Source organism: Scleropages formosus, chromosome 2 (genome assembly GCF_900964775.1).
Source record: "Scleropages formosus chromosome 2, fSclFor1.1, whole genome shotgun sequence".
In the NCBI taxonomy this organism is placed as follows: domain Eukaryota; kingdom Metazoa; phylum Chordata; class Actinopteri; order Osteoglossiformes; family Osteoglossidae; genus Scleropages; species Scleropages formosus.
In genome coordinates, this window is record NC_041807.1 from 30,083,224 (window position 1) to 30,107,933 (window position 24,710).

General features: G+C 42.0%; 1 protein-coding gene and 1 long non-coding RNA gene across 2 annotated transcripts in view; one reads left to right on the forward strand and one right to left on the reverse strand.

Moving 5' to 3' along the window:
* Positions 1–10,194, forward strand: part of cacna2d3a (calcium channel, voltage-dependent, alpha 2/delta subunit 3a) — a 169,307-nt gene extending 159,113 nt beyond the window's left edge. The window contains exons 37-39 of the mRNA XM_029259247.1: positions 7,670–7,782; positions 9,010–9,092; positions 9,415–10,194. Coding sequence (XP_029115080.1) covers positions 7,670–7,782; positions 9,010–9,092; positions 9,415–9,507 — 289 coding nt within the window. The 3' untranslated portion in view covers positions 9,508–10,194. The remainder of the gene's footprint in view (positions 1–7,669; positions 7,783–9,009; positions 9,093–9,414) is intronic.
* Positions 10,195–21,833: 11,639 nt separating this feature from the next.
* Positions 21,834–23,757, reverse strand: LOC108925611 (uncharacterized). The gene is made up of 3 exons (XR_001965417.1): positions 23,610–23,757; positions 22,869–22,976; positions 21,834–22,179 (listed from the first exon to the last, which is right to left on the reverse strand). It is a non-coding gene; the product is annotated as an uncharacterized LOC108925611 (long non-coding RNA).
* Positions 23,758–24,710: the final 953 nt, after the last annotated feature.

Consider the following 24,710-nt stretch of genomic DNA (forward strand, 5'->3'; position numbering starts at 1 on the left):
AGGGTAAGTTCCTTGTTCAAGGGTCCTACAGCAAGAGGTGGGATTCGAAGCAGGCCCCTCCAGCTCCAAAGTTATAGGGTATAACCACTACGCCACCTGTTGCCTCCAACTTGATTCATGTCTCCAGGTTTTTCACTTCTTCGTGTGAGACCTCTGACCCAAGGGAATCTTTCATAAAGGCAATGAAAAGATTAGTATGCATGCATTTTGAGAGGTGCAGTTCAGATGGTATTGCCAGAACCAAGCAAATCCTTCAGGCTTCGTTGAGAAGCTTCTATCTGAAGAGGTCATCTATGAGATGCATTTCAAAGACAAGTTGCAAGACGCTCTATTTCAGGAGAGAGGTGTTCTTATGCTTAGGTTCCAAACATGACGTGCTTTCACTTACTTATACGCACAGTAGCTGCTCAGAGCTTGACGTCTCCAGGCTGAGGAGGAACCAGGAGGAGGCGCCACAGCCGTGGAGGGGACCGCTGGCCTGGAGTGTGTCACATCAAACCCCATGTGTTCTTCTGACAGCGTCAACGCGATTACTTCAGCTTGACCCTCCTGGCACTCATTTATCTGGCCTTCTGTCCCACTCCCTTCTGCTGAAGAGACATGTATTTACCATTACCCAGAACCCTCGGCACGGCAGGGCACGAGAGGCCCGTACGGCAAAGACTTGCGGGGGTGATTCAGATGGGTTGCTTAAACCCTGTGAAATTCTGACCAAATGAGATAAGAGCCATAGCCTTGCATGGAGCCAGCCTGCACTGGCTCGAGCTGTGTTCCGAGTTCCGTGCTCCTCCTTGAGGGATTCCTGTCCTGGAGCTGGGCTGTGTTTCTGCAACCTCAATCTGCATTTCACGTGAGTTTGCACCACAAGTCCTTCAACTCCTTCTATTCTTCCTGGAATTCCTCACCGCCGGGTCCCATATGCTGGTGTTTCAAGGTTTGTCTGGATGGTGGAAGAACGTCCTCAGTGTTGGTTGTTGTGTTTTGTCTTAACCTATAATGTCAGGAGTCAGTTCCGATGCTGTCAGGCTGTGAACAAGTTTGATATGGAAATGAGTGGACAGGTCTTCCCAGCTCTTGCGCAGCAGTTCCAGAAATGTAGGACGCTTGTGCGTTGCTTCGCTTTCAATCTTCTGTCCAGTTTGTCCCATACAGGTGTTGCCCAGGTGTACTCACACTTTACACTGGTACTGGACATCCCGTCAAACCTTTCACTCATTTTATGCTGAGACCATATTAGTGACAGCCCTGCAGCCCATCTGTTTTATCCAGTGTGGTAAAGTTATAGGGAAAAAAATTAATTTGAGGAGACCGGATGATTAATGGGTCCACATCCTGGACTGAACAGGGAGTGTTTTCTGCTTCCTGAAGGGCTTTGTCCACTCGATGGGGTTCATGTTAACTGTTGCTTTTAATTGTGTTGGAAATGAAATGTTTTCTCTTAAGACAGAAGAACCAGCCACTCAGTCAGTACGCGGCAGTGATTCTGTATACATGCCTGAACCAAACACCGGTTTTTCATTCTGTGATACTAAGAGAACATCAGTAATACCTCTTTAAGTTAAGAAATCAGAAATTTTTCAGTTTTAAAACCCTACCGATCTGAACATTGCTTGCAGCAGATACGCTTTCTGGTCAGTAGTTCAGCGCAGGCCTCTCGAAAACGCTTGCTTTCAAAAATGAGAAAATTAGTGTGGTCCCCATTAACAATTTAGGGTTTTTTGTCAAGCAATTGCAGGGTGTTCCGTGGATCATTCAAATAAGCCCCTCATTGCTTCCAGCTGTGGAAACTGTTCATAAGCTGAGGATGTGTGTATCCTCCGAGTGTATCCGTGTGAGGTCAAGGGGCCAACCAAGGAGAGGGGGGATGCCAAGAAGAAAAGGGGTCATGATATAGGAAAATCAAAACACTACTGTCACAAATTATAGCTGAGGTAATATTTAAACTACTAAAAAGACCTTCTGGCAAGAGTACAGCAAATAGTGTGGGACATGGATCCTGCGATTGGAATGAAGATGGCAGCAGGCCCGAGCACATTAGCAAATTTACAGCGAATGGCAACACTGTGCTGGAACTGTAAATTCAAATACATCACATGTGGTCGTGCAGCCGCTAAAAACCCACTGAATAAATCTTCCCAAAGTCTAACTTATCTGATTAAATTAATGTAGTGAAGTTTGAGTTTTGAGTAAATCTAGTTTGTATGAGGAAAATTGATTACAAGCAAGAAAAACTCCTTTCTGTGGATGAAAAACATTTCATTTCAGCAGACAGGTATAGGTCCATTCTGCCCGTTGTTTGTCAAGTTTTAATATTTCAAAATGCATTATTGGAGACATTTTTGGTGAAATCTATTATCTCTGCAATACATAATGTCTGCTACTAAGTGAAAGGTCTGTTTAAGTAGCAAAACCCAATATCTCCTCATTATTAGGGATAAATATTTTATTTTTATAAACATGAATGATGTATAATATGACATTCTTTTAGTGTTTTACATACTTATTAGGTTACACTTAGTTTAAGGTTCCAAAACAGTAGCATTTTGTCAATTCTGTTAGTGGTTTTACTTCAAAGACCGTATAATAGCATGTAATAATAACAATTACAGTATATGGCTGTAAGAGTAGGAATCTTAGTTGAACAAAGTGTAACACTATACTGGCTCTGGACCGCCACGACCCTGGTCAGAACAAGTGGTTAGTGAAAGAGAGTGAGATTCTATTCTATACGCTTATTAGGGGTTGCTATCGCTTTTTCTTTGTTTGGTTTCCAAGCATTTGCAGCATTCTGTGCATACACAATTTTATGCATCTAGCGCACTCAAACGTTTAACTGATAACGTATCTCTGTATCGCTCTTTATGCTGGCTGTGTTGGACCGAGTCGGGTTTGTATAGCGGATTTGCTCCGTCTCTGCAGTTGGGCGAAGTGTTCCCACATTGACAGAGTTTGCTGAGAATTTTGTGCCCGCTGAGTGAGCGAGTGCGTGAGTGCGCGCTATCCTCGCGTGCCTCGATCCCCACTTTACCCCGGTTTAATCCTTTGACATTCTTACCCATAACATCCTGACCAAAAAGCTATTGAGTCTGGCCTGGAAGTGCTGAGCCGTTGAACGCAATAGTGTCATTGGCCGTTGGCCTTGGACTGCAATTACACAAAACTATTCGATTTATTACTTCCTGAGCTGGGTGCGGGGGTGGAGACCGAGATTTTTGTGTATTTTACGAAAACGCTGCTCTTTGCTGCATGTCTACGTCGCCTTTCGACGTTCTGCGAGTCGTCGGTGCCTTGATGGGAACGCGATAAGCACACGGAAGACAGTGTCGTGTGTACATACGGCTATATTTATGTTGATCGCCGTAGATACGATTTCACAAAGGTTACGCAGAAACTAGGGTTAAGTGTGTTTGTTCAGCTCAAGGGCTCTGTTTTCCAGGCCGGGTCATCTTTAAAGTGCAGCGTGCGATGTGTTTACGACCCAGACGGGGACATGCCCAGAAAGGCATCTTTCTAGGGTTCAAAGCGAAAGGGGACTGGAAACACTGTCGTTACGCAGGGTTGTTTTAATTATTCAAGAACTTTGTTCAGCGCGCAAGCATTTTTCGAAGGTCATATTCTTGCTATGGTTTTTAAGTCATTTTCTCAAGAGAATTTCTTAGGAGGACTTTTAAGTGGAGTGCGTAATTCTGAAATGGATGTTTCTGCAGTGAATGGAGACTTGTTGACAGTGACGTATTGCTGTGCTTTGAGGACATTCAAGATGAGCATATTTGCCTCGGTGCGGCCATCTTATGGTTTGTTTCTGTTTTTTTTTAAATGTACTTTTTTCAAGTTTTGAAGTCCCTGCTGATGTTTTTAACGTGCAGTAACTCAGTAAGTGGCTGCAACTATTCTAAGAGCCTGAACATTTGCCCTATGCCACATACCACCGCGTGTGTTCAGTAGCTTACATCAGGTGGCACCAATATGCCTCTAGTAGGTGATTTTAATTTTCAACATGATTATTTATGGAATGTGTTAACTTAATAACATCTTATAAAAGACTCTCTTGACATTCCCGGGCATCCTATTTGCCAACTTTCTTCTGTGGTTGCTTTAATGTGTGCATTTTTTAATGACACCCATTAACTCCAAAACCGCTGTCTTTCCCCATCGTTCATCATCGAAACGATGAAACGCTCCGTGGAGTGACATCATGTTCCTGGGGTCTTAGTGCTGCTGCCTGCCATGTCGGCAGATGCCACTGCGGAGGTGATTCTGCGAGACTTAGGAAGCTCTCTGCAGAAATCCTGCGTGTAATCCTGCCTTAGAGTGATACTTCCAGTGACGTATGAAAAAACATCAAACCGTATAAACAGGTTCATCCTTAAACATGGCTTAGTGTACAAACCTAACACTGTAAGTCACCTTGGGAAAAAGGGTCAGCTAAATTAATTCATAACAAAAAAGTATAAAATAAAAAGCTCATCAAAATATATCGTACCACTACTACCACTAATAAAATTGATTGTTGTTTTGTTATTGTTATTATTATTATTATTATTATTATTATTATTATTATTATTAATAATATAAGAAGAAGAAGAAGAAATGGTGATTAAACTGTTTGCCACCTTTGTAAAAATGTGATGAGACCATCCATCACACTCAGTGCTTGTCAAACACTGGCCAGTATGTCCTGTCTATATCGTCACAACAACTTGGTGAAATACATCCGTGGGACTCTAGCTAAGAGGAGTAATTTTCAAGTGTCAACCCAACAGTAGAGATGGAGTTTGGAGGAGCATAAACTCCTGGAAAATGCTACACCTAAAATTTTCTGGGAACTCCCTCTGCAAACCGATGTCACAATTTATGCCAATCAACCAGACATCTTTTATACAAACCGACCCACCTATAAAACTTATCTAATAGATTTCTTAGTGTCGTCGGACTATAACATTGCTCCAAGAGAAGAGATGGAAAATAGGTGCTGAAGTAATCCCTACCACCATAGGTGATGCTGAGGTCATCACTAAATCCATCAAGTGATATGCTGAAAATCTCTTGCCCAGCATCAAGAGCTCTATTCTACAAAAACAAGCTTTGATACGCACAGCATCCATAGTCATCAGAGTCCCCTTAATATCAGATAAAATATTATTGTTGTTGTTGTTGTTGTACATTTGAAGTTAGCAATAATGCCATTTAATTATTGCAGAAGCTACTTTTTGCTGGATGATTCTATCTCAAAGTCACATGAGAGGCATCACCTTTGTACCCTTGAGCGAAGTACATTCTTTGAATTGTTTCAGTACATATTAAAACAGACTAAATATGTTAGGTGTAACAGCAGACATTTAAATGCAAAGTGTCTGTCTGCAGAATTTGCCAGAGAAGTAAATAATAATAATTTACCTCCAGGCCAAGGGTGTTATTATCCGTGTTGAAACAGATTCCAGAGAAACCAAGTCGAAGAGTTATAGTTTGTGTTCAAAGCTGCGGATCACAGCGAAGACGTCCCGATGGTCCATAGTTTGAGTGGCACGCAGACAGCAGATGTTAGAGCACTCCCCACTGGCACAGTAAGCGCCAGTCCCTGCTGGAACATTCCAGCACAGCACACTGGGGCACAACCAGCAACAGGCTGAGCACCATGTCAAGCTATAAGATGATCAATTAGCCCTGGATGGAGAAATATGAGAAAGCAGTTATTAAAGGTGTCATGTTTGGACACTTTTTGTTTTAGATGGATCAAATGCCCAGGTGATAATATACTTCACACTTTCACTAGCTGTCTTCATTCATCAGTAGTTATTTAAAATTTCATTTTTTCCTTCTGCTTAAACTAGCTTTGATGGCTAAAGATACATTTCTGTCCTATTTTCGGTGCCCTTTTCGGCGACATTGTGAATTTTTTTTTTAACACCTCTGGTCCGTAATCAACTGCTCAATCTGCAGTCACTGTGAGGACGTGTTTGTGTTTTCGTTTGATTCTCCAGCCCCCCACCGTTAGTCGTCTCCTTCGAACAGGTCCTGTTTTGTATTGCTTTATTGAAACGAGTGTCTCCATTTGGAGGACCTTTTTTAAGACAGGCAAATACAGAGGAATTTGTCTGCTGCATGATGAATGCCTTACAGTGAAATCCATAAATCTGAGGAACCGGAGGGGGAAAAAAAAGAGATCATCCCTGAGAGATCATCCCGGGGCCTCTCCGGATTTTGGCCTCACTGAGGTGCATAAATCAGGTGCCAGAACCCCCCCCCCACCGACCCCAACCCCCACCCCCAATCAAAATCCATCTCCCCAGACCATAAAAAAGAAATAAAGTTGGGAATTTGAGTGTGGTTCCAATTTGTTTCTTTTGAATGTTTTATGTTTTGTAACACTCAGTTGTTAAAGGAAATCCAAGGTCTCCGTATCACTTTTCAGTGTGACAAAAATGGGAATTGCAATGAGAACTGATGAAAAAAATAAAGAAAATTAAAAAATAGTTCACTGGACTGTATTGTGGATGTTACTCTGCTATTTGCACATAACTTCTCATTGTTATGCAGACAGTGGATAGCCCCTACTTTTGTGACTCCCTGTGGGCTGTGTGTGTGTGTGTGAGAGAGAGAGACTGGCAATCTGTTGCCCAGGAAGTAACACCTTGCTTTAGACTTCCTAGCCGCTGTGGGGGTCTCCTCAACATTGTCCTTTACTGCCTAGCTGCTAGAGAAAGACCTTACAGGCAGTTCCAGAGTTACAAACGCCCAACTTACATACAACCCGAACTTACGAACCATCCTCTTACTGACCGGAAGTTGATTTTGTTTGTCACCCTTAAGTGGCAATCAAATTTAAACTTCATAATTAAGCCTATTATATTAAAAATTCGAGTTACCGTATGCACAGTGGTTCGTAAAAATAAACGGGCGCTACTTTTCAACGCGCATCAAACATGGGCATCTACAGCGCTTTATTGGCTCGTGGGCAGGGTGCATGAACCCGAGGTAGAACAAAGACTTCCTTCTTTACCTGTTAAGTGTGTTGTGTGTTACTGTATTTGGCTTTATTTTTTTTTTTTGCCCTCCTATCCATGGCACCAAAGCGTAAATGTGATGCAAGTGATGGTGATGCATCCAAGAAAAGGGAAACGATCACGTTTGAAACTAAGGTGGAAATAATAAAGTGAAAGGTGAAATGCCAACGAATAATGGAAAAGAGAACATTAAGTTTCTTTAATGTTTTGCACGTACGCGCGCATACGCACACACTCTCTCTCTCGCTCTCTCTCAGTCAGCTACAAAAGACACTTTCTTCCCAGCTGCGGAATCTCACTCCATACATGCTGTTCCGACTTACATCAAAATCCGACTTAAAGACAGACTGACGACACGAAACTCATCCGTAACCCGGGGACTGCCTGTGTTATAATGATCACTTCAACTAATGAAACTGCAGTAGTAACACAACCTACTTTTAATACTTGTTTATGTTTAGTGATCCCTAATCTGTAAGTTACATGTGTTCTTCATTCCTATCAAGGGCAATGGCCTATCAGTAGGCTGCCAACCATGAAATCATTTACAAGGCCGAACATAGTGAAAACAACACAGCACAATGCCCTACTACCACAGCAAAGCCAGGTGAAAGGAAAGGGACTGTGCTGTAAGCCTGCTTCTCCGTCTTTTTCCCCCTCAACAGGTCATTTGTCATCCAGCAGATCCCCAGCAGCAATCTGTTCATGGTAGTGGTGGACAACAAGTGTGACTGCAAGTCTGTAGCACCCATCACCATGGAGCCCATCGAGATCATTTATATCCTTTATTTTTTTATTGTGTCCAGAGGTGGCCGTGCTGTGGCACTTCCAATACTGGAACAGCCAGTGTCACTGCTGACTCAACTTCTGGGCTGTGCATTCGGACCTGGGTTAAGATTTGGCTCAGTCTCTGTGGATTTTGCATGTTCTCCTCTTGTTTGCATGGATTTCCTCCAGCAGTCCAAAGATACAGGTTTCAGGTGAATTAGTGACTCTAAAAATGCCCTTAGTGTGAGTTGGTGCAAGTGAAGGGACATGTGTTAGTTCGACTGCCCACTTCTGGACTGGTGTCCCACCGAGTTTGTGCCCTGTCTCATGTTCCGTGCTTCCAGCATAAGCTCTGGACTACTGCGACCCTGCCCCAGGCAACCAGTTGATGAAAATGTAAAAAAAAAAAAAAAAAAAAAAAAAAAAAAACAACATGAATTGGAAAACATCTCACTTCCTGTCTAGATTACAGTTTATGGAGTGAGGTGTATTCAAATAATAAATATGCATGGATGTTCACTTTGTAGGTGATCGCTTTGGTTTATTACCATCATGTGTTCCACATTCTTTGTGACATTACTTGGAGTGTTCATTAGCAATTAAGGCTGAGGTAAAATTAATTAACTATATTGTGCAAATTCTACTTCCCAAAAAACATGCAGAAAACAAAGCTTTGAATGTTTTCATAGTGTCAACATAATCGAGTCCAGAATTTCCAGTTGTTTACTCCTTTTTCTTAAGTGGGAGATCAAATGTTCTCAAGTATTAAGTGAATGTATACAACTGTCCTGTCTTTCTTCACTTCAGCATTTAGGACAGCCAATATTTTGGTCACTTAATGGTTGTTCTTTGTTTAAAAAAAAAAAAAAAAAAAAAAGACCGCTTGGAAAATATGTGTAGAAACTGGTTTAATTTGAAGATTGGATTTGTTTGCGTTTATTTGGCCTTTTCTCTCTCTAGATGAAAGGAGCCGAAATGTTTTCTAAATTCAGAGATCTTAACATGATCGACTGAGGTTTTGAAACAATAAATTGTTTCTTCAATGTGGACAGATGGCTGCTTTCATAATGGCCATATATGGAGAAATGATCTATAACAGACGTTGAATTAAAAAAGGCAGGAATGCATGTGCAATAATAAAAGTAGCTTCATTTTTTTTGCTTGTTTAGTAGAGGAATTTCTATTAGCTTTTAAGTTAATGTCGGGAGTTGCGTAAGTTCTTTAACTGCGGCTGAACATAACGAATCTTTGAAGTGTGAGCGTCTCAAATCTCAGAAAGATAGGAGACGCCCTGACTCCTGCCATCCTTTCCATCCTGAGGTAGGACATCAACTTCTTTTTCTTTTGCCTATCTCTCGCTCATTTCCAAAGGTACAAAGGACAGCTATAAGTTAAAAAGATGCAAATGATGTTCTTGTGCTCAAATGACTAGTCGGCCAAAAAAAAAGCTAAAATCCTGGGTTCCCCATGACATTGTTCATGTGACCTGACTAGGTGACACCGCAAAGAAGATTGAGTGCCCAGTCAGTACTTATAAATGCAGTTCAAAACCATTCACTACGGGTTGGGGTTAATATCTGTAGCTGGGGGTTGTGTTGACAACTCTTCATCTGGATATGATGTTTGTTCCTTGCTCCTGAAGGAGAATGCCATGGAGTGTGGCGGGGTGTTAGGCTTGGAGCCTGGGGTCACTGCCACCCTACTCCCCTTGGTACTGGCCCTGCTGGAGAGGTGACCTGGATGGGACCCCACTGCGCCCCTCCCTATCCAACACCGAACCCGCACGGCATGCTCGACTGGCTCAGAGGACAACGGAAATTTATGGACAGAGATTTGGCTGCGGCATAATTGAGTTTCACTTTCGTTGAAAACATCTGCATTTCATGGACATTCATGACTTTAAACTGTGGCTGGAGTGAAAATGCTATGTTTCTGTAGAGTTTTCAACAAACAACAGAGGAAAAAAAAAGTTTAATTTATAATTTTACAATCGATAATACCATAAACTGTGACATGGGGATAAGATAAGTTTGCAGACAACAGTGGTTATTATTTTGAGCTTTGCCTTACATGAAAATATGGTCTTATTTGTGTACTGTTAATACAATCTCTCTAAATAATGGGGTGACAGGGAATGTTTTGTGTTCAAAACAATAGCTCATTTTATAACTGTTAAGTCTTGATCTCTGGGAGGCCTGGCTGTTGAATTTATATGACAAAAAGCAGATGATCAAAGCTGGGAGCATTTAATTTGTACCAAAAGAATGCATGAGAAGAATTAATGTTAAACTGAATATGTTTTATTTTCATCTGTAGACCATTAACATTTAGAAAAACAACTGCCATATTCCCAAGAAAAGATATTATGTGACTGCCTGAACGTGAAAAGATTACAATATAGAGTGTTATATCATTTATAAGAGTGATAGTTGTTCGTTTCATACAAAGATACTCATTTTTTGAGAAAGCTTGGAAAAAAATGCTAAATAGATGAAAAATGTATTTTATAAGAATATGAGTTTGTCTTATATTCCTATGCATTTATTTGGGTGGGGCGAGAAACAAGCATATGTGATATGGATGAATATTGCAAAGTTTGAATCAAGATTCGTGGAGTCAGTAAGACTTCAGTGTGTTTTCATTTATCCTGCTTAGACTGGAGAGGGCAGAGGGAGTAGATTTGGTTCTCCAGAGTGGTACGGTCTGCCCCACAAACACACCAAGGACTGTTTGGTGTGAGATAACCTCCTGCCAGGCAGCGTCGGTGCAGCAACAGGGACTGATTTTCATTTTTGTCTTTGGAGTCATCAACCATCCAAATAGACCATTCTTTTACTGTCGGAGCCTTCTGTTGTTGCTGTGTTTGCCCAAACCATCATAGCGCAGGGTTATTGCTACTAATGATTTTAGGAAGGCCCGAGAGGAAAAAAGAGCAGAATGAGCCAAAATGCAGAATAAAGTATGCTTGAAAATTGCCCAAATGTAACAGTGAAATTTGCCCCCAAACCAAGGAAAACCTCTGTAGTTCACTGAACTGTCGTCGCCGCCACTGTCACCGTTCCTTGCAGTAAACCCCGTCTCTGCTCCCCCCAGTGCCACAGAGACATTCACAGCCATAGTGTCCCGATCTATTTAGCAGCTACGCGGCCATGTTTGTTTTTTGCCTGAAACATTAGGACACACATGGTCTGATGATGGTCTCCATTCTGTGATAAAGGCACTGTTTTGTGGTTTCTCTCAGCTGTCCCTCACAGTGATCATCTGAGAACCCAGTGAAGACTGCGGACAGTATGCATCGCGGGGAGATGCCACCCATCACAAAGGGGTGCGGAACCCCCGTTTTTTGTTCAAGCCTGCACTAATGCGGGATTGGACGAGGCAACACTTGGGAATAGCGCCGAGACCACCAGGGAAAATAACCCGCAGATTGAGGAATTCTCAACATGACAGGAATTACTTTTGTGGTACAAACTGTCTGAAGTAGTCCTTTTTGAACTTTCTTGACTACTTTCTTGGGATTTTTAATGTCCCTGAGAGCGAACTAGACAACATGGCAGAGGGAAGCATGTTGCTTGTCACCTCTAAAAAACTTGCTTCTGCTGGATGGCAGCATTGCCTACAATTTGCACACCACTATAAGGCTAAAGGGCTCCTGAAGTAGTTTTGTTCAATAGGTACAGCGAGTCCAAGTCCAAATGCTGTGGTGGCAAATGGAATTGATTTGTGTGTTTTAGGGGAAAGCAAGGCTGCCATTCAGCAGTGGTTGGATGGGTGTGGGGTGCTGAGTGACCAAGGAGTTTCCCTGGGTCAGTAATTAATCATACTGTTATGGACTTGGAGTTGTTTCGGGTTAGTCGTTTGATCCGGTTATCCCAACACCTTCTTGTGAGTGAGTTATGTGGAATGTAGTCAACTGATCTCCTCCTTAGTATCCAATAAAGGACCTTTTTTTAGGCATGGGAAATTTGACACTGTCTTTGAAGAAACTTAACTTTCCTTCTGGTTCTTTTCTCAAGGAAAGTGTAGAAGTAAAAGTACACACACACACACACACACACACACACACACACACTTGGAGAGAATAAGCAGCACAAAGACTCTTCCTGCTGCCCACCGCTTGTCTCTAAAGGTGTCCACGCCTGTGCAACAACACAAGCACTGTGGGGGTTTTGTATTAGACTGCCACTATGTAGCTTCACCGGTAGCTTGCGTCCCGGTGCTGAGAACAACGTTTTCAGGGTAAATGAAACGGAACCAAAAACACCGAGAGCAATTGCTCCGGAGGAACGCGCGTACAGGGGCGGCATCGCGTGCAAAGCCACGGCTAGAAAACAAAAGCAAAAAAAAAGTGCTCAAATATATTCCTGAACACTCCTATTTTTGTTTGAGCTTTATAACAAGTGACTAAAAGCTTCTGGGTTACAGAAGCTGTTTGCCTTTGCTAAAATGGGAAGCTTCAACAAGGCAAATAGCACCCGCTGGCTGCTGAGGACACAGCTAATATAGGCCCTTCAGAATTGAGCAACTCAGAGCTTTGCCTCATAAGAGATACATTTATGATGCAAACAGGCTTTGTGGTTCTTAGTAAAAGCTCCATATTGACAGTTTAAAATCTGTATTGAAATGCACTCTAAAAACAAATAAATAAATCACATTTTTTTGTACTTCCTAGTTTCCTTCTATTTGTCTTTTTACTGAATGTTACAGAATTAAACTGTGAGTAACGTGCCCCTGTGCTAAAGCAAACTTGTGTACACTTGGTTTACAACAGTAATGAATGGTTTTGAAATGGCCCAGCTGTGCTCTTCATTTCGATCTCTTTTACACAGCATTCCACTCAACAGTGTTTAGGAAAAAGGAATTTAAGACCAGAATATTATTATTCACTATTCAGCTAACACATTTCTCCAAAGCAGCTTACAGTGCTGGATTTGTATACTAAGCTATTTACAAGGATTTATCAGTAGTAGAATTATCAAGTATTTATTTGGTGGGGTAATTTTTCTTGGTTTTGAAGTGAAGATTCTTCTTTGAACTAATCGATTCAGGGTAAGTGCCTTGATGAAGGGTACTACAGCAGGCCTTAGAGATGTAACCTGGCACCTCCAATGGCAAAAAGATGGTAATAACCATTGTGCCACCAGCTGTACAGCATATAGCACTTAAATAAAAACAATAAGAGAGGGACAGGAAGGAGGTTCTTGAGCAATGAGAGGGAGATGCACTGCTATGGGTAACAGTTACTGTAGCGTGACAGACTGCACTCATAATGAAAAGAAACAGCCACAGCTCAAACAGGTGATGTTATCCGCATATTGCCATTGAGATGGAAGACAAATCCACTGAGGTCCCTTTGAAAGCAGCCCTCTAATGGCGCCAGCACTCATCATCGCTGGGAGAGTCCTCTGAGGGCCACAGTCACGTTCAACTGGAAACGATTCTCAACGGCTCGGCCACACAAGTGCTTGACCGTGGAACGCGGCGCCGGAAAGCTGGGAAATTTTCAATAACACATCCACGACGGCATTCCGCTGTTGGATCGTACAGAACTGAGAACAAAATGTCTTGCACAAGAATAACAAAGATGAAAGGCTCATTATCCAAACTGCAAGACAGCCCTGGTTTCGTCTGGCCTGGGGTGAAATCGCGCTCAAGGCTGAAAGGCAGGCGGTGCACATCTCGAACGTGTCATTAGCCTGAGCGGTAGTTCTGGGAGCTTCTGTGACCGCCACCTGGGAAACTTAGAGGATTTTGTGTTCCTCAGCTCACTCGTTTAAGTATGACACAGTGTTACTGGGTGAATTTTTTTTTTTTTTTTACAGCCACCAGGAAATGTCAGCGTACGTGTCTCTGTGTGCATACAGCATATGCGTTCAAGTTCTTTGTGCCTTTGAGCTGCTCTATGTGTAGTTTAAAAGCTGGTAACATCACAGAAAAGTAGCAGATCACCAGCAAAGTGGTTTCTGGGCATTGGGTCATACATTGCTGTGCTTTTCTGGGACCAAATAAAAGCGCAGCAACGTATCTGAGTCGGTTTTGAATTTGTGTGCGAGGTTTTCAACCATTACATCCAAAAACTAACTCTTCCAGTGGATTAGAAACGTAAACCAGAACAATGACATTCACTGCCTGGGCTGAAATTGTTTGAAAGAAGTATGACTTCAGCTTCCAAAAACAATTCAGACTCAAATTTACTAATTTCTCCCTACTTATGCAAATATCATTTTTGTTTAGCATGTAATTCGAATGGAAGGACCCCAGGCTTCCCTGCTTACCCAGTTGTCGTGGTTCTTTTTTGAGTGTAAAAAGAGATGTGGTAGACAAAGAGACCAGCTGACAGGTGGGTTAGGAAGTAAGTATCGTGTGCGGGTGGGGTGTTTTCCGTCACTTGCACCCAATGCCAGCTGCCAACCATCGCTATCCTGGCTTCACCCTGCAGCTTTTCGAAGCACCACGCACCACTCTGCCCTGGATCTCCGTGTCTGCAGCGAACAAAGCGATCTCCGCCACAGAGGAGAAAATCAAATAAAAGCAAAATGACAAATTCACGTGCTGGGCGCCAGGAGAAACAGCCTGCAAGACCGCCTGCCCGATGCGAGGTCGGAAGAGGGCCCCGAGAGCTTGGCAGACGGTTCTCTGGAGCACCGGATCTGCCGGCCAGCTGAACTAACAGTGTGCCTGGGACTTGGCGGGAAGGTCAGCAGCAGTGCGGGTGGGTAGGCAGTCCGACGACGAGAGCCCGGCTCTTACCAGCTCTGTGCTCCATCATGACTTCGGCAGGGCCCGACCCGTGTCTGGTGTGACGTCTCACAGAACTCATGCCTGCTTTGTCCCCTTGTCATCTCATCTTTATTGCTTAAGACTAAGAATAAAAACATTAATATAGTCACATTTTAATAAAAAACTCATTTCCTGTCTGGGCTTCTTTAGCTTTGTGTTCCAATATCCTAATTCTATATGTATGAAATTGTTAATATATTAAAGTAGAGAACCCTAATTCAGAGTTCAGAAACATTGCTAATAATTAGCAATTCTGAATATTAAATAAAATGAGAGTGTACTTCATTATTTTATTATGTCATTATTTTACTCTTTGTAGACCAGTGTATACAATACTTGCATATACTGTATATATAGGATACTATGACCAGACAGGAGGCGGGACAGTACCATGGTGCAGGTCTGGCCCTGACTGAAAGCACTATAATGCCTAACTCAAGCTAATTTTCCAATTTACACAGACCAGCTGCTGGACGTTAGGTAGCTAGTGAAGGCTATGATTCAAGGCAGCTGGTCTAGAGGCTGTGGTGCTGGGAGATACCTTAGTAGGAGCAACCTTTTTTTTGTTGTTGGATTTAGTTGTAAAGTTTTTGGTTTATGTTGCTTTTTGACCATCATTTTATATCTTGATATTTAATTGGACTATGTCACAATTTCTGCTTGCCTTTTTCCTAACCAAAAATGTTATTTTTGTTTGTAGTTCTTTGTCATAATCCTCAACCGTGCCTTCCTGCCAAGCTACTGCCCTCAGTAGCCCACATTCCAGCAATAAATAAGTTATGAAAAGAACACCTACAGTGCTGATTTGCATTTCCTCTTAAAATAGACACGATTTTAAGTATCTTGTTTGTTTGTTTTTTCTAGTACTAAAATACAGCATTTTTTCTACTGTATGTATGGTAACTTGACATTTGGGTATATTCAGAAGTACATCACTGTATATGATGCATATGTAAGGTTTAAAGGTTGCAGAATTCTGATTTGCTGGAGTAAAAAAAAATATGAACTTCTGCCCTTCCCACTGAAATTGCTATTAAGCTTACGAAACATAGGTCGATGTTAAAAATTAACTAAAAAAGTTTTAGGTGAAATGAAAGTGACACATGACTTCAGTATATGTCAGTGTACCACAGTTGACTTGCAATTAAAGAAAATGAACCAACCTTTACCCCAGCTGAGGTAAGCAGCCAATTGCACTATCAATGCTTGGATTAAGTAGCTGATCTCATTTGTGTCAAATGTTTGATTTATTACCATCATATATTGTGCCTTTAAGGTTGGTAGTAATTAGCAGTGACTGATCTAAAGGTCTCATTTTTAATAATCACTAATCGTTTTAAAGAGTGATAAAGTCTGAATCATCATTGACTCACTTTGTGAAAGCAATCAATTCCTTCACTAATGTGCTGTAATAAACTGTCATCAGTCATATCAGACAGGTTTAAGCAATACAATTAATTTCAATTCTAGCTTACGACTCATTTCCCACAGATGTTTTTTTTTTTTTTTTTTTTTTTTTTTTTTGAAGTCATTCAAATGGGAAAACTCACACCTGCTTGCAGTGGTGTGCTGATCTTTGCTGGGGATTTTTAGTCTTCTTTTATTCTTCCCCCTCTGTACATGGACTGGCTGTACACTCAGTATTCACATAAATTTTCCAAATCAGTAAGTATGTAAAGTATTTTACAAAATTTTGGCCTTATACTGCTCCAATGAAGGAAAGTTGAGTGCTTTACCTGTTCTGCACTTACAGATTCTTCAGTATGTTATGTTTTGTACTGACCTGCTGATGACCAGGCAAAGGCTCAGCAATGGCCCTCTAATGTGTACAGTACAAACTTGTCACTTTGACTGACACTGAGAAGGCAAATTTAGGTACTAAACCACCTTTTATTGGACAAACTTTTGTCAAGCTACAAGTCTTAGTTTTCCATTATAATTTTCTCCTCTTTCCTTTGAGAAAACAATTTTCTTGCGCAAAAGAGGATATATTGGTGTTTGGAAGAAAACATCACTGCCCTAGATGCTGAAGATTTCGTTCCTTCAGCTCGTGAGCTTCAGCGTAGATTTACGCGTCCTCTGTTGATATTAATCACTAAGCTTGTTTTAAAGCACAGAATTCTAAAATCTCAAAATTTTGTGGAAAACTTTTGCGGTGCAGTATCTGGGTTGTCTGAATGTGTGAGACAGTTGGATCTGCACAAACTCTGCTCTGATGAATGTTAGATTTTTCCATTACTTTTTGCATGCAGAAGAATGTAGTCAGAGGGGGAAAAAAAGAAAAAGACTACCAGTGTTGACAAATATGATTGTCAATGTACTCGTGTTATACTTTTAGTAGTTACTGCACAAGTATGTCTAATGTTTTCAGTACAGTATTAATGTAACTCATTATGACCAAACTTATTGAAATCAATTCAATGCTATTCATTAATTTAGCTGATGGTTTTATCTAAAATGACTTGCAACCTGTTTGTGTACAGCTGTTTATACATTTATACAGCTGGGTAATTTTTAGTTATCCAATGAATAAAATGTAATATTAATCAAACTGACTTATTCATCTAACTAGCACTTTTCTGCAAAGGGATTTACAATTATTTATTTATACAGTTGGGTCATTTTTGCTGTACAGAAGGAGTGAAACTTTGAACTTTCAGCTGTAAGGTGATAGTCTGACCACTACATCACCTGTTGCAATTATTGACATCCATAACTTGTATAACTGGCTCAGAACATGGTATAGTGGTCGAGGGCATAGACTACATGCCAGTTGGGCCCTAGAGTTCTGCTGAAGTACTTTTATCCTTTATAACCTTTTTCTTCCAAATGCTCCTCTCTTAGACAATTTTGTGGCATGTGATAATTTCAAAATGTGTTCATCGTGGACTCGTGTCAGAAGTACACAAGTACTATGCAAAGTCTTGAAATGCTTGCATTAGGGTTTCATAAGCGGTACTTTTTTTTTTTTTTTTTTGGGGTGGGGGGGGTCTGCACTCAGCATTCATTTCTTTCCTATTTGAAATTTATGATACAATAATGACAGAAACATTTGACCCATTCTGCACGGGGCACAAGGAAATCGGCTTCAGGTGGCCCCCTGCCTCCCTCGGCGGCCCTCAGCTCGAGTCCAGCGTGCAGGAACTGCATGCAAAGTGCAACGAGCGGAGCGCGAGGTGAGAGAGCATGCAGCCCGAGCAGGCAGACCGTATAAGGCTCACTGGTAAATGCTGGGTACGTCCAACCTTGGCAAGTTTAAATAAACATTTTTGGTTTATTTTTTTTCCCTTTCCACGAACAACTCATGCATACCCTTGAAAAGGCCTATTTATACTGAAGGCCTGGGTGTGCAAGTGCCCACTTGGTGTTGTTCCTCTGCGAACCAGTACCAGTCGCACAGCACAAGAACGTATTACAATACCAGGTAACAGGAGAACTTTCATTTCCCTCCTTTTTCTGCAAAGAGGAAGCAAAAGGCATCATACATGCTTTATGTCACATTTTCAAGGTTTTCCTTAATCTCCAGTGGACTCAAAATGGTTCCAGACTATAGCAGGTTGTGTGCTTTAGGTAACGTAATGATCTTTGCTTTTTTTGGTAGCAATCTGAGTGATGCATTGAGAGGCGGCGGCATTCATTTTGGCCGGCCTTGACATCGCATTGGCAGCTGTATCGTCCCAGGATGTTGCTGTCAGAACATCTGTTTGCATAGCTAGTGGCAGAAACGGATTCATTGTTATAGCTAACATTCTTGCGAAAATGGGATCGGCCCCAGCGCTCCTCCATGCCACAAACAAGGCTCGAGCGGATCGTTTCACAAAGACGATTAGCTATCCTGAAACAGTTCCCCTTCTGACATTTATATTGTTCATCATATGAAAGGCATTCCTGGTGAATTGGCTCCAGAGGACATTCTGTTGGGTTTTTTTTAAGTTGCCAAGTCGTTTAAAGAAGTTGTATAAACAATGAGAAGTGGCAAGCCTGCGTTGGGCTCTCATTATGAGGTGACAGTCGAGGCTCATGTTTCATTCGTCCCGCATGGCGAGCCCTGGACGTCCTTCGAATCCTGTCCCAGGCGTGTTTTGTCCTCTGCCAGAGGGCCAGAAGCCATTGTCCCGGAGACGGCCGCTTTTTCAGTGGCAGGGTGAACACGGTGTAGGGCTCGCGTTCCCGGCTCCTTCCTTGTCCCTTGTTATAAATAGAGCTCTTATTCATACCCTTACTTGTTTGGGCAATCGTTTCACGAATGTCTCCAGAGGTTATGCCTTTCTCTTTTTTTTTCTAGTGGTGAATTTCCCCTAATTACTTCATACACCTGTGAACACATATTGCATTTTGCGCTGTGTCTGAACAGAGCGCTAGGCCGTTAATCACGCATTTTGGCTTTGCCCTCACAAAACCCCACCCTCCCTGTGAGTCAGTGTGTTTTAGAAACATGGAGACATTCCACTGAATAATGAGACAACAGTGCAACTGGAATAACCAAACCTCTGTAAAGTTTATTATGTTTTATTGATCCAGGGACACCAAGGTCATGTGTCAGCTGAAGAAACTGCCAAGTCAGCAGTAGACAGGCACTTTAAGCAAATCTAATAATTTAGATATGCATAATATTTATGATAAAAGCACGCACTATGTGTGGTGAGTTCGCCGGTACAAGTATCACTTGTTGCGAGCCCAGGGTTTTACCAAGTGCAATACAAATAGACAACACAGCGGGGTAAATTTACAGTGCACAAGCTGTTTCCACATATATGCAAAGTTTTGTTAAATTGATGTACATTGTACACTCATCATGTAATCAGTTTGAGTGTCCGCAGTGAAGCTAATGGTATTTGGACAGCTCTACAGCCATTTAGGTGATATTGATCACCTTTGCCTTTACAAGGTTTGTTTCTTTCTGCGGGGCTAGTCGGCTTTTCTGCATAATGCGTTACACTGATGAGTAAAAACTTGCATTCTACCAAAAAAACATGAGGATGTGTTTTTTTTTCTGCCTCTCTTAAGCATTTCTTTTTCTGCTATTTCTCAGCAGTTTAGCTGAGTATATATATTTATTTCTATTTTCCGGTGTGTTTGTTGAACTATCTTGATTTTATACACGAACCAATAAGCCCCTGTTTGGATGGAAGGTCTGCCACCCATTAGTCAAGGGGTCAGCAAAGAAGCCTAAATTTTTCCAGTGCTAGTAATATGGGTGTGGCAGATGGCATAGAGGTTAGAGCTGTAGCCTTTGGATCCAAAGGTCTGAATCCAACCTTCTGGCATGCTGCCCTTAGTGAGATACACACACACACACACACACACATTTTCAGAACCGCTTGTCCCATACGGGGTCACGGGGAACCGGAGCCTAACCCGGCAACTCAGGGCGTAAGGCTGGAGGGGGAGGGGACACACCCAGGACGGGACGCCAGTCCGCCGCAAGGCACCCCAAGCGGGACTCGAACTGCAGACCCACCGGAGAGCAGGACTGTGGTCCAACCCACTGCGCCACCGCACCCCCCCTTAGTGAGATACTTATACTAAATCTCTATAGCAAGAATTTTTCACCTGTATAAAGGGGTCACTCATTGTAAGTTGGAGAAAAGTATTAATAAATATCTGGTATGGAGGTATACTGGTTGGTTGAAGAAACAGTGAAGTGTAAAGACAGAACATTGTGTGTTTACAGCAATCAGCATAGTGCAAAGCAATGTATGAAAGTCTTTGTACATATTAATATTTTATCTTATTGTTTAGTAGCCTCATTTATGCAAAGTGGCTTCAGTATTTGACCCTTTTGTGCAGATGGGTATGTTTTACTCAAAGTATTGCTTCCAGTGCTGAAAGAATTAACAAATTTGACATTTGTGTGAAATTGTCTATGAAAACACACACACACACACACACACACACACACATTTTCCGAACCGCTTGTCCCATACGGGGTCGCGAGGAACCGGAGCCTAACCCGGCAACACAGGGCGGAAGGGGAGACACACCCAGGACGGGACGCCAGCCCGCCCCAAGGCACCCCAAGCGGGACCCGAACCCCAGACCCACCAGAGAGGAGGACCCGGTCCAACCCACTGCGCCATCGCACCCCCGTTTCTATGAAAACATCAAGTTATAAAAGCTTGTAAAGTTTTAGCGTATTGTTATATGAACAAAATTGCACTTGGTAGAAGAGAACCTATTTAATTTACAAAAACACTTAAATACTTGAAAGTAAAGTGGATATTGATTGAATTCCTGTAGGTAATATTCAGTGGGCAGCTTCTTAATTTTCATGTGAACAAAACTATGCTGTATCTCCTCTAAGGACAAAAATGTCAATCCCTTTGAGCCACCATTTGAGGTGTGACCAGCTTTGTTCCTCTGTTTCCTCTGTGTTCAGACTCCTGTACAGTCATTTATAATAATTCACCTTTTACCTTTCCATGGAAGATATGTGGTGACCCATGAAACTGCTACAGCCCATGCATGTAATATAGGTTAAACAGCATTAAGTACAAACCATGGTCTGGTTGTGCGGAGAAATCAACTTTTAATGTGTGCTTCAAATTAAAACACTGACACAGGAAAGTGTGGGCAGAGGAAACTGAGCTGAAAATAATGTGTATTCACAATTTCTCAGTCAGAAATTAAACAAAATAGAATAAAAATTAACAAAGTTCGATACCCAGATAAATCTATACATAGAATAAAAGTTATTTCTAAGTAGAACCCTTAAAATTTGAAAAAAGACACTAATCTACTTTCTTTGATTTTTAGCAGTAGGTTGTTGCTGAGATTGGTTTCAGAATAATCACTTTTGACCTGTTTCTGTTTTTTCTCCTCTTTCTAAAATTTTGTTCATTTTTTTTAGTTTAAATTGGACTTCTTCATTCATTAATTTAATATTTCTTCATCGACTGTTTTGCGTTTGTGGACGAGCACCAAGCGGAGAAGCAACATTAAGCACAGAAAATAAAATATAAATTGTATTTATTAAATGAGGGCAATGTAAATATGCAGGACTGCGGAGTATGTCAGAGCTGAACATGGGCTCCATCCAAAGACCCACTGTATAAACCTCCAGCAAGCTGAAATGCGCCTGTTCAGTGTTACATGCACATGGTGACCCGACATTCTTCTCGAGGCTTTCCACGACTTCTTCAGACTCCCTCTGCCTTCCGTGTTTTGCCACGTTGGATGAAGGCTGACTTGAGTTTCCAGAACCACAGATAAGCTGGAAGGCCATTGAAATAATTGTGCAACAGTGATTTACAAAAAAAATGAAAAAACAAAAAAGCCTTCCATGCAGAACCTATGCAGAACAACACGTTTATTTTCACTGTCTGATGTCACAGCCTTCCTTTTCTTGCCTAGCGTTTTGATTTAGGTCTACCCAAACACGGGTGAGGGAGACCTCTCCTGCTGCCGTTTTAAATGGACTCTGCTTCGTGAATTTGATTCACTTCCCGTGATTGTTCTCAGATGTTCGAGTGGAGCTTTACAAATGTTGCTGTGAAAATCTGGTTTCTCTCAGCCGTCCTTCTGCAGCACTATTCCTTTGCGAAGCACGCAGTAGGAGGAAATCCAAACGTCAGGCCGGCTGTAATTTAGTGGTAATGATTTGTGCTTGCAGTGGATGTAAGGCAACCTGATAGAAAAGAAGGAGGATTCAGAGGCTTGTAAATTAATTCTGGATTCTGCCCTGTAAACAACTCTCACGGCTTCCCTTTTTGCTGCACCTATCCCACACTCCCCCTTCTGCTCGTGTCCTGGGCCTCGTCGTCCACCAGTGTGGTGTCCACTGACGGGCCTCCTGATGAATAGCTACGAGTGCTTTGTGAAACACACTCCGCATAAGCTCCTCAGCATTTTCAGTTTCATTAATTTTACAAGCATTTCCCGTAGACAGTCTATGTCTTCCACGAGGTCGCTGTCCTAACTCCTTATCTGTGATGTATGGTGGCAAACACTAAAGAATAAAGCACGACACACTTTAAAAAAAATAGTTTGGATCTTAAACTCTTTTAAGCTAATAAATAAATAAAATTCTGACCTTATATCTCTAATGTTTTTTTTTCTGGTTATGGTAAAATATTACTCATGTACTTGAACTCTATCTGCAGAAAAAAATGTGTAATGTTAAGTTAGCTGAAGAAAGTTTAATGCCTTTGTCTTCTGTTATTGCTTTCTCTTTACAGTCATATTTATTAACCAAAACTTAATTGTGCTCTGTTTTTTGACTTATGGTGTTCTGTAACGCACACACACACACATACACTCGCCCAACAAGAGAGCGTGTACTCACATGAAGTCCAGTGACTTAGCACAGCACCATACCTGTGAGCTTCATCTCCTAGGGAAGCCGTGACCCTCAGGTCCCTTCTGGGGGGTGTTTTGTAAGGCAGTCAGCCAAGATACCCTGGCTGCTTACGGTCCTACTTCATTCTAAGTAGTACAATGCATATTTGACCTAACAAGCATCTGACATGGCTCTAGCTCCAAACCAGCAGACCCTCAGACAGAGCCATACAGCCTGAAGACTATTTCCCTTAATGAGAATACTGTGCTTTTAGTGGTCAGCATCCCAAGACTTTGTATCATAATGTGACTCCAGGGTTCTCTTCCAGCCTCAGCAAATTCAACAGAGAATGTCTATCATGGGTTAGGTAGACTTCAAGAATTTTCCTGTGAAAGAGCTATGTTTGCATTCCATATGCTGTTACCTGTGTCCTTCCCCTACCAGACATTTGTATTGTTTCATTTAGCTGAGACTTTTCTCCAAAGCAACTTAAGATGTTAAGGTTACAATTATTGACCCATTTATACAGTTGGGTAATTTTACTAGAGCAATTTCAGGGTAAGTACCTTGTTCAAGGGTACTACAGCCAGAGGTGGAGATCAAACCTGCAACCTTCGGATCCAAAGGTACTAACGCTAACCACTACGCTACAAGTAAACTTCTCTGTACAACTCGTGACTCTAACCACTATGCTACCAGCTGTCCGGCACTATCACCTGTTACAGTTTACGCAGTTCCACTGGAAGAGGTGCCAGCACCTCCTGCCCGCGTTCGCTTACCCGGAGACCTGACCGTATGGTCTTGTGTTGCCCGGCTCTGGCCGGAACACCTCAGCGCCGCCGCTTCCGCCGTTCTTCCCCATCGATCCGCATGGATGGTCGCACTGCTGTGACTGTCTCCCGCTGACGTCACCCGGCACATTTTCCACAGGCGCTCTCTAGCGATGGTCTGCATAGTTTCACAATATGTTAAACTGTTTATTTTAATGGTGCCACATCGCTTACAAGCCCAGGCCGTGATGGCAGCGGGAACATGAAACAGCCCCTTTGTTTTTCGTCTCATGCTCATTGGCAGAGTTACTCTTTTGGCAGCCTTCAATGACATAAGTGCAGGCCAAACCAACAGACTGCAAAAGTAATTAGATATGATTTTGCACTACCTAGATATGTTATTACACTAGGCCTTAACAAATACAATAACTTGCCTGGGAGTCAGCTAAATGTAAAGCAGCATTTCCTTGTTGTATTTTAAGGTATTTGTTTGGTTTTATTGCAACACCTCAATGGAAGTGTTTGGAAAAACCGGAGATTGTCCATTTTTTTTGTCAGGAGAAGGTTCTTATTTGGTTTTCCCCCCATGTCAGCACAAACACCATACTGTTCCTCTCCCACGAGTCCTTTCCTGGTTAAAATGAAGGAGCACTTTTCACAAACCAGGAACAGGCCATCTTTTCTGAATTACGCGGTCTTTTGGAGCGCTTCACATGCTCTGCGTCAAAAGCTCGGTCATGCTTTACCCTAGTGCAAAATTGTGACATTTAGAGGCTGACACGGACAATGGGTTTGTCACGGCCGCAGACCCCTCTGTCCATTAAAACAGTAAGAAAAAGAGCTGCGATACTCTGCAGAGAATGGCAGATGGGGATATGTCACTTTTAGTGACGGGCATCAAAAAATGTAACCTACTGTAAATAATCATTTTTTCCACCAGCACTGAGAAAAGAGTTTTTTTTTTTATTTCTGCTATTGTTCTTCATTTGGACGTATTTTCCATTGTGTAAATCAGAAAAATAACCAGAATGCGTAGCAAGTCCAGATATTATACAGCTGATGTACGTGTAGACTATCTGTACGCTGTACGTATGTATTTGTGAGGTCAGA